The sequence below is a fragment of the Octopus bimaculoides genome, chromosome 17 (genome assembly GCF_001194135.2).
Source record: "Octopus bimaculoides isolate UCB-OBI-ISO-001 chromosome 17, ASM119413v2, whole genome shotgun sequence".
NCBI classification, from domain to species: Eukaryota; Metazoa; Mollusca; class Cephalopoda; order Octopoda; family Octopodidae; genus Octopus; species Octopus bimaculoides.
In genome coordinates, this window is record NC_068997.1 from 7,775,700 (window position 1) to 7,786,614 (window position 10,915).

A 10,915-nucleotide genomic window follows, 5' to 3' on the forward strand; every position below is an offset into this window, starting at 1 on the left:
ATATATATATATATATATATATATATATATATAAGTATGTATATATACATATATCTATGTACATGCATATATATGTGTATGTGAGTCTGTTTCTCTCAACACACACATATATATATATATACAGAGAGAGAGAGAGAGAGAGAGAAAGGCAAGACAAAGAATAAATGTATATAAATACAGGCATAATTATATAAATACGCACACACACACATATATATATATATATATATATATATATATATATATATATATATATATATATACATATACATCTGTACATGTGTACCTATGCCTAATCTATCCAATGTGTTCAGTGGCTGTCTATAATGCTATATTATTCTTTGTCTTTTTTCGTAATTGCACATATATATACACACACGCGCACACACACATTTGTTTAATTCTCAGCTCATGAAAATAAATAAATAGGGCATAACTTTTGCGCACCCTCCTCTACCTGTCTCATTGTATGAGCATATGTCAGTGCGTGCGTGGATGTGTGTGTGTGTTTGTGTATACGTATGTGAGCGCTTGTCTCTCCTTGACTTGACATCACATGATTGCTGTAAATGAATGTCACTCATTTTGAACTTTGTGTGAAAACATTGTTTGGCCATGATGGAGGATGGGGGAATTCAAATAATGCCTTACTTGGAAACATGTGGGGGTTAGTGACAGGAAAGGCACCCAGCCATAGAAAATTTGCTTCAACAAATTCTGTTGCTGAATATCTCTCGTTGTGAGATTTAAAAATAGTAATTTTCCAAATTCTGTTTGACCCATGCAAGCATGGAAAAGTGAACCCTAAAATAATGATAATATACAGATACATGAGGAGGTGTTGGAAAGTTCCTGGCTTTAGATACAAGAAAATACAGGAGGATCAGTTAATCAGGATTTCAGTCAACATATTCACACACCTATTGCTGTGGTCCTTCCATTTTCCTAAACCCTGTAAGAGGACTTGAAAAGTTGGGCCTCCACCCAAACCTTTTGTGATACTCTTAAAGACAGGAACTTTTCAGCACTCCTCTGTATACGTTTCAGTGAATTTAACTTTATTCATAACACACATACACACACACACACAAAGTGAAATTCATTGTAGATAAAAGGTCTGCATGACTTGCCCATTAATCCAGTTGAACAGACTACAATGGAACAGGATTGTATAGGAGTAAAGCTTCAGTTCTTTAAAAAATATGCTGTTATTTTTTTATTAATTGTTTGAGATTTGAAGGATTTAGCTGAGCTTTGAGCTACACAAAAGCAGTTTTTTCACATTATTAGCCCACCTGTAAGTGACTCAGTTTTTCAAATGCCCTTCACTAGGGCATGAAACCAATTCAAAGTTTCATCAAAGAATGAAGCAAAATAAGCACCTGTCTTGATATAGTTTTGTAAAATAATGGAAATGGATGCAAAACAGATCAATGTTTACCTAATATTGCCACTGAATTCAAAATAATTGGAGAACCTTTCTGTGATAATCTGAAAGAACAATAAAACACACACACATATATATATAATAATAAAAAATACAATAGTTTATCAAAAGCTACAGTGAAATAGTTTAATCTAGTTTCTGTCATTAGCTTTAATGTACACTAATTACCCAGATTATACTCCTTTTGCAAGACAAGGTATGATGCACTAAAAGATACTTGCAAAAAACACATTCTCAATTAAGCACAGGTATGACTGTGTGGTTAAGAAGCTCGCTTCCTGACCATATAGTTCTGAGTTCAGTCCCACTGCATGGCACCTTGAGCAAGTGTCTTCTACTATAGTCTCAGGCTCACCAAAGCCTTGTGAGTGGATTTGGTAGATGGAAACTGAAAAAAGCCTGTCATAAAGTGAGATCGTAGCTGTAACCTACACCAGTGTCGCATAACCAGCCAACTCAAAAAGTACCCTTGGATTGTAGAGCGACAAATTAATTTGAGATTCTTGTTAGCAGGCAAAGGGACACCACCAAAACTCTCTGCTTATCTCTCATTGTCTATGTTTTACATTTTCTTCCCATGATCGAGGCCAATTTGTATTTGCTGTCCTCCAAGATAGTTAGGGAGACCATATCTTGCTTGTAGATTCTACTTTTTGACCCGGTTACAACAGCTGGATGCTCTTCCTAACATCAACTACTTCACAGATTGTACAGAGTACATCTTACCATGGCACCAGCACTAGAGAGGTTGTCAAGTCATGAGAAGAAAAGAATAGAAAGTCTTCTTCACCTTATGTTGTCTCTGATTATCTGCCAACAACTTGACAGAGTGTATTGGGTGCATTTTATAGAAATGCCAGCCCTAGTAGTATTACTTTGTCCCTAACAAGACAAAAGAGCTTCCACCGTTTTAAGTTGGCTGGATTAATGGGCTTTTGCCCAAAGTCTGCAGGAAATAACAAAAGGAATATAAAAGAAGAAGTTATAGATATCCATGAATGATAAACACTTTAGAATTACATATACAAAGAGAGAAATTTATCCTTTGTGTGTTTAACGTTAAGTCTAAGCCTCAGCAACCCTCTGGCAGTATCTATCTCTACATAATACAACCAGAGGCAGTAGTAGAATGGAAGATGCTGTAGACATCACAGAAACATGGGATTTACTGATGAGAGAGGTCAGTCAAGGTGTAGGATGGAATTTCGGCAGCAGCCTAAAACTATAGAGATGTGGCAGATGTACCAGATGTAGCAGATAAAACAGAAGAAGACTTACAGATGGCACATGAATTAAGTTACGGAACAGGGCTGCAAATTCTTCAAATCCTATAGAACAAGTACCATTTTTATCGACTTCCTGAAATAAAGGGAAAAGACAAACATTTAGAAAAAATAATTACTTTTTTACATAGAATGCCACACACATACACAACTGCTCACCATACATTTTACAACACTTGCTTCAATAACAAAATGGTGTCTTATCTCATGGACATGGACAAAGGCAGACAGATCTGTGTGGTAAAGAAGTTCACTGTGGGGTCATCAATCCAATCTCACTGTACAGAACCTGGTTTTCTATCATAGCCTTGGGCCAAAGGATTGTCTACCAAAATACTTCATTGGTTAATCTAAAGTCAGAGTCCAGCTTAACCACAAAGTCCACTCATGGACTTGGACGTTCTTACAGTCTCTGCTGCAACTCTTTCTGCCTCAGGGTATCGCATGCACAAAACCTAAGACTGGTTTCCTTCTTTGTTTGGATGGAATCTTTAACTTTCTGATTAAACAAGAAGGTGGCTTCCCTTACAATCTGTTCTCAGCAGAACTCTTCTGCAGCAGCAGCCTCAGACCAAACAGCAGCAGCCTATTAGGACCAACAGATGACACTGTTGACTTTTAGAAAAACTCTCATGACCCAATCATGTAGACACAACAAGGTGAGTAAAGGCTGCCCACCACCTCTCCAAATATGTCTTATCTGCACAAGTTCCAGTACAAATGCCTGTTTGGAGGCTGGCATGAAAAAGCTACAATATAATAAAGTTTAGGGAAAATAAACATACTACATTTTCCATTGGATCAGATGGAGTTTACTGAGACAAATTGTCTATGGCTGGATGCTCTTCATGTTACCAACCTTCATTCATTTCAAGTATGGGGGAAATGGATATCAAATGATGATGATGATGATGATGATGTAATATTTCCCTATGACACCTTGTTGGCTTCCTACTCTTGACCCGGTGGAGCATCATAGATATGACAGCTGAAGGCAGAAAGGGCTACACCACCATGAGGGTGGTATTCATTTACAATTGACTACACAAGAATGTGAAATAAAGTGCCTTACTTAAGGACACAACATGCTGCCTGGTCTAAGAACTGAACCTGTGGCTTTACGATCACAAACCCAACACTTTAACCACTAGGCCAGTGGTTCTCAACTTGGTGTCCGTGGGCCCCTGGTGGTCCAGAAAGGTAGTACTAGGGGTCTGTGAACTAAATTCAAAATTTCATATATATATATATATATATATATGGATAAGCATATTAAAAGAGGTCAATGGGAAATCTCATTTAAATAAAAGGATTGGGAACCATTGTTGGGAACCACTGCGTTAGGGCATGCCTCTTCACTTTTCACAAGTTCATATTTTATCAACAAAATATACTTGAAATGGCAACAATCAAGAACCAGAAGTGGGTCATAAACCTGGTTGTGGCACTGATGAGATCTTTCTAATAAAATAAATTGAATTACCCAACCATGAAATATTAAATCACATTAGTAAAAAAAAAAAAAGAATTTGGAAAGTACAATACAAATAATTAGAGAAGCTTCTCTTTTCAACCAGAGAGTCATCATTGTGTGGCTTGAAATTTCTATTTTGACAGATACAACCATCCCAGATATTTCTAATTAGAAAACCACATTATTTGGTTGGAGTAATGGTGAGTTATCTTGATTGTATAAGTTAGACACCAGCAAGTCTGATGGGATAAGTAAGACACCAGCAAGTCTGATTGGATAAATTAGACACCAGCAAGTTTGATTGTGTAAGTTAGACACCAGCAAGTCTGATGGGATAAGTAAGACACCAGCAAGTTTGATTGGATAAATTAGACACCAGCAACTCTGGATGGATAACTTAGACACCAGCAATTCTAATAGTCTTGTTGGTGGTGGTCATCATCATCATCATAGTTTAACATCCGCCTTCCATGCTAGCATGTGTTGGACGATTTGACTGAGGACTGGTGAACCAGATGGCTACACCAGGCTCCAATCTGATCTGGCAGAGTTTCTACAGCTGGATGCCCTTCCTAACACCAACCACTCCGAGAGTGTAGTGGGTGCTTTTACGTGCCACCGGCACAAAAGCCAGTTAGGTGGTACTGGCAACGACCACGCTCAAAATGGTGTATTTTACATACCACCTGCACAGGAGCCACTCCAGCGGCACTGGCAACAACCTCGCTCAAATGTTTTTTCACATGCCACCGGCACAAGTGCCAGGAAGGCGATGCTGGTGATGGTGCTATTTAATTCAGCTGCACTTGAGCAGAAATGAGGACTAAGGCATTACAGCTGTATTACAGACAGTGCATTTAAAATTACATTATTCAATGTATCCTGCTATTTTAGGATACCACGGTATTATTTGCGGGTGTTTTGGTAGCCATTTTTAGCAGGTCAAGTGACCACCATACTCAAGAGTTACTGAGGTATAGTAAACAGTTTAATAAGAGATTTAAACTGCACATCCATAATCAACAAGCTCACCAGACACAGGATTAGCTGTGCAACTTGAAATGTGAGACCTATGAAGATCTTAGAAGAGATTCCAGTGATTGTGATGGAAGAAGAGTATTTAAGAAATCTATACACTTAAAAAAGAAGAAAAGACAACATGGTCATCTAAGTGACTGGCAAAATTTCTCTGGTCAACATAGAATCTCTTCCCTGCTGTCCTTTCAACAAGAATAGCTCCTGCTCAGCTGAAAAGAATCTCTCTACCTCAAGACATAAAGGAGCATTTATGTGGTCAGTCAGACTGCAGCCAAATTTCCCTCAAATCACACCATGTGCGTGTGTGTGTGTGTGTGTGTGTGTATGCACACACGTGTGTCTTGGCATCGTGTGATGGTTGAATGGTTATAAATAAGCATCACCATCATACAAGTGACATTGTTCAATTCTGTGGAAAACAGGTTTGGCCATAGGAGAAATATTACCTTATTTGGAAACAGGTGAGGGTTAGTGATAGAAAGGGCATCCAGACAGAAAATCCGTCTGACCCATGCAAGGATTGGAAAAACATTAGATGATGAGGATAATGAAAAAGGGGAGAGGATCAAAGCTGAAATACTTTTCATCAAAGGTCTGTTCGATTAGGGCTGATCAGGATTAGACAGTAACAACAACCTCCCACCTTTCCAACCATGCCATACACTATTTTAAACATTTCACTCAACTATTTCCTTTCCAGAATTAAATTTCATCAGAAACTTTCTAAATGCTTATGTTTCCCCTTACAACATTGATCTTACACATCAAAGAGGGCCTTCACGAACCACAGATTATGAGCATTGCCCTCTTTCTCAGACTTAATACAAATAAAATCACATATTCATGATGACTCGACAAAAACCCAAAACAATATAAAAAAAAAAAAAAATAAAAAAAGGTATTCTTTGAATGTCTGACATAAATAGCTTTCAGAAAGGTTGCTTACATCGAGATGAATAATTTCTTTTGAACAATGGTTTTATCTTGCTGGATTGAGCAGAGATAATGTTTACCTCTATATATTAACACAAAGGTGAAACACCAACAACAAAATAAGTTTTAGAAGACATTTTTTTCGCTCGCAGTTGTTTGGTGCATTGCTTCAAAGAATGATATCTGCAAAACATGCAATGCAGTTTTGGGAAAATAACGCAGCTGCATCTATTAAAAACAATGTTTTGTGAAGTCTACACTTACAGGTACATAATGATATAATAATAAGTAATAAAATAGGAAGTCACATTTTTACAATAATAATAATTATGGAGATGTACCTGCATAGCAAGCGACCTGATCTAAGATCGTGTGATGGAACGAAAACAATTGCAGCGTGGAAAGTGTTTATAACCCATTTAAAAACACACAAAAACCGTTAGGGATGCAGCACGGAATTTTGTCAGTGAACAGGTCACGGTCTCAAAGCGATGAAAATATTTTGACAAATTAAATTTAAATGTTGAAGTGAATCTAACGGTTTTTGTGTGTTTTTAAATGGCTTATAAACACCTTCCACGTGGAATTAATAATAATAATATTTTAGAAAGGATTGACATAACTCTTTACAAAGGTAACTCAGAGAGACAGTACTTTACGCAATATGCATGCAGTTCCAAGTAAAGCCGACATTTGCAATATACCTAGATTATCATTATTATTATTATTATTATTAAGTCAACAAGCTGGCAGAGTTGTTAGTATGCTGGACGAAATGCTAAGCAGTATTTCACCCGCCACTACATTCTGAATTCAAATTCTGCTGAGGTCGACTTTGCCTTTCATCCTTTTGAGATCAATAAATTGAGTACCAGTAAAATACTGAGGTCAATGTAATTGACTTAATCCCCTCCTCATAAATTTGAGGTCTTGATCCTCCAGTAGAGAGGATTATTATTATTATTATTATTATTAGAGCATCCAATATCATGATGTTGTAGATTGAAGATATTGGATAAGATGAAAGGAATGCATGATGTCTGTCAAGTCCCAACAAGGACCTCACACAGACAGACACTGCTTTACGCAGTATGCCTGCAGTTCCAAGTAATGACGACTTTTGCAATACATCTAGATTGTAGGGTATTTCTAAAGTTTCCAGATATTTCTTCGGGTTGGGTGATATTGAACCCAACGCTCCAATGACAACAACAAGAACCTTTATGTTTGACTCTTGCAGCTGGCAATCTCAATTTTCAGGACTCCATACTTGTTGACCTTTTCTCTACTACTGCTACTACTACTATTGGTTTCAAATTTGGGACAAGGCCAGCAATTCTGGGGGAGGGTGTAAGTCAATTACAACAGCCCCATTGCTCAACTGTAACTTATTTTATCAACCCCAAGAGGATGTAAGGCCAAATACACCTTGGTGGAATTTGAACTGAGAATGTAAAGATGGACAAAATGCCACTAAGCATATTTTCCCTGGCATTCTACAGTTCTGCCAACTCATCATCATCACCATCACCACCACCATCAAAATGGTGAGCTGACAGAATCATTAGCATACTGGAGAAAATTAATTAGATCACACAAAATGAATATATGAACAAATGATTTTAAATAAAGTCAATTCATAAAAGAAAAAGAAAAAAAAAACTTTAAAAAAAATCAACCATGCTACTTACTTGAAATTTGTCTCTTAGTTTATTGCTGGCAATTTTATAATTTATTCGTAACATCCATCCTTTTAGATGTTTCTGTGTTACTCTGAAAGTACAACAGAGACAGTCAAGTACATTCACAAACATTTCAATTAATCTTTGAAAATGAATAACCAGCAATGTGGTAGAAGTTATCAACATTCATCATCATCATCATTTTACTGTCCACTTTTCCATGTTTACATTGGTCAGACAGAATTTATTAGGACAGTTGTTTTTATGGAAGGATGCACTTCCTGTCACCAACCCTCACCTGTTTCCAAGCAAAATAAAATATATTGGAAGTGGCACTGCTTGTATGACAGTGATGCTCATTTACAATAACCTAGTGATGTCAAGGAGACCCAAGCACGTGCGCACACACACATATGATAGGCTTCTTTTAGTTTCTGTCTACCAATTTCACGCACAGAGCACTGGTTGGCCAGGTGCCATATTAGAAGACACTTGCCCAAGGTGCCATGTGGTGGGACTGAACCTAGAATCATATAGTTGCAATGCCAATCTCTTACAACAAAGCCATGCTTTTTGCCTACATTTATATGGACAATGTGTTAAGATTGTCCCCACTGATTATTCCTCTATAAAAGTTGATTTCATCACAATTTCTTACTTTCAGCATAAAATAGTTAGAAGAGACGAGTTGGCAGTTAATGAAACACAAGCAGCAAAGGTACAGGATGCAAAAAGCCCCAACAAAAATTAGTTAAAATTGCTTCAGAGTGAGGAGAGAATTAAAATATTAGCGCCAATGAATAAATCTTGTGAAGAAAGACAAGAATAAAAATCTTGGATTCAGATTAGTTAAAAAATGAATGGTAAATGTAATGAGGGAGAGAAAATGCAAGATATGTTTCAGTGTTATTAAACCTCTTCAATGAAACTTAGGTTCATTAGCAAAAACCAGATATTCGATGACTGAGAAATATCCAAAAATGTTTCTTTAGCCAATGTGAGTGTCTCCTCAGTCACATGACTTACTCAGTGGAATAGCAAAATTGTTTTGCAGCAAACTCCTCACTTACTTCATCCCTTGATTTACCAAATGTCTTGAAATACAAACTTGGAAAACAAAGAATACAATAAAAGCTGAAAAGTTGACCAATGGCTCAAGTTTACCCAAACTGATACTCGGTGTCCTTTATCTGTCAATTCTCAAAGACCCACATGGATCATGCAGATTATCTAAATGATTGTTCTGATTTCTGAAATGATTGTGAGGGACTCGGTGATATTTCTGACAAGGCTATAATTTACAAAAGTCATCATTTGAACACTGGCTTGTCAGCATGGTCACAAACAACTGACTGGAATGAGTAAAAAAAATTAAAGAATTGGTAATATCAATAATGTTGCACCAATCGAATAAATAAAAACAATAGGATGAAAAGAGAATGTGACTTCTTGCATGAATTGACATGAGCTTTTGGTAAACAAAGATTGGTCAGCAAAACCAGGTTTGGCCTGAATTACAAAAAATAGCCCTATGGTTTAAGGTGATCCTATTTACTTCATTTAAATAGTAATTAATTAAACAAAAGATAATGACAAGGCAAATAAACTGAATACTCACACGTATGTACCCAATTTTTCCATGAGGTAGAATTCTTTTCGAAGCCATCTGTAAGAAAGGAAAAATAATCAAAATTAAAAAAGAAAATAATTCAATTATGAATTATCACTAATTTTATATTTATTCCTGCGTGAAATGATTTCATTGTCTTTTTTTTTCTTTTTCTTTTTTTTTTCAAGCAAATAGTTAATACCGAACCAACCAGAGACAAGCTGAGCCATGCAGCTCGTCCACAGATGGACACAAGAGTGGCTGTGAGGTCAGAAGTTGGCTTCTCAACCACATGGTTCCAAGTTCCCAGTGACCTCCAGGAATAATGGGGGGGGGGGGGCTGAATGGATTCCTTTGTTAATGTCTTTCTGGTTATTAGTGTTGGTTACATTACTGAGGAAATGGAAGCAAGAGTGACGTATTTAATTCAACATTCATTGTTGTTGCTTAACCCTTGTTTAACCCCAGGTCTACCCTAATTGAGCAGACTTATCAAAGCCGATCCAGCCATGACCACTACATCCTCTCTTTGGACTTTTCCTATTTTGCATGACATTATTCAATTTGTCCTTTTTTTATTTTCAAATGGTAGGACATGATTTTAAGAGGATTTGGGTGCTGTTTCTAGCAGGTTAAGAGACATACAGAGGATGGCACATTGCAAATGTTATACAGCAACTAAGAAAGACCCCGATTATGAGGAAGAGGAAGAGGAGGAGGCAGAAGTACTGACAATGAGCTTGTGATGGTGATGGAAGCGGTGGAAATGATGATGATTATGATGCTAATGATGTTGAAAGGGAAGGGGGAGTAAGAGGCAGAAAAACTACTGTTGATGAAGTGGTGGTGATGGTGATGATGATGACAATGATGATGAAAGTAAAGCTATCGAGAAAAAATAATCACACAAAAGAATATATTAATTATATATTAGAAAGTCAGTCAGTCGTTTCAGCTTGGTGCCTGATGATCGTTCTATCTGACTCAGTACCTAGAACAACTAACCCCAGGTAGGGAGGGAGCATCAGCAGAACTTTGCTCTTTTCCTGCGTCTATCAAAGTCAACACAACCTGGCAAACAAAAACCTGTTCCAAGCCGTACACACACACACACACACACACACGCAGAGGTATGTATGTATTATGTATGTATGCATGTACGTATGGATGTATGTATGTATGTATGCAGGTATGTATGTGTGCATGTATGTATATATGTATGCATGTATGTACGTACACATGTGTGTATGTACGTACGCATGTGTGTAAGTATATTTGTATGCATGTTTGTACGTACGCATGTATGCAGGTATGTATGTGTGCATGCATGTATATATTGAAATGCGACATGATAAACCATTCCTAGATAAAAATTAGAAACTCTGGAATAAATGGCTTCCTGTAGGATTTCAGGAACTGTTAAAAGTATTTTGCACAAAAAAAAAAAAA

The 10,915-nt window shown here is 37.0% G+C and overlaps 1 protein-coding gene across 4 annotated transcripts in view; it reads right to left on the minus strand.

Moving 5' to 3' along the window:
• The window catches only part of LOC106874041 (1-phosphatidylinositol 4,5-bisphosphate phosphodiesterase gamma-1), a 145,441-nt gene that overhangs the window by 55,172 nt on the left and 79,354 nt on the right, over positions 1-10,915 (minus strand). For all 4 annotated transcript variants that reach the window (XM_052974028.1, XM_052974029.1, XM_052974027.1 and 1 more), the window contains exons 4-7: positions 9,476-9,523; positions 7,867-7,948; positions 2,726-2,806; positions 1,442-1,491 (exon numbers count right to left, since the gene is read on the minus strand). In XM_052974028.1, coding sequence (XP_052829988.1) covers positions 1,442-1,491; positions 2,726-2,806; positions 7,867-7,948; positions 9,476-9,523 — 261 coding nt within the window. The remainder of the gene's footprint in view (positions 1-1,441; positions 1,492-2,725; positions 2,807-7,866; positions 7,949-9,475; positions 9,524-10,915) is intronic.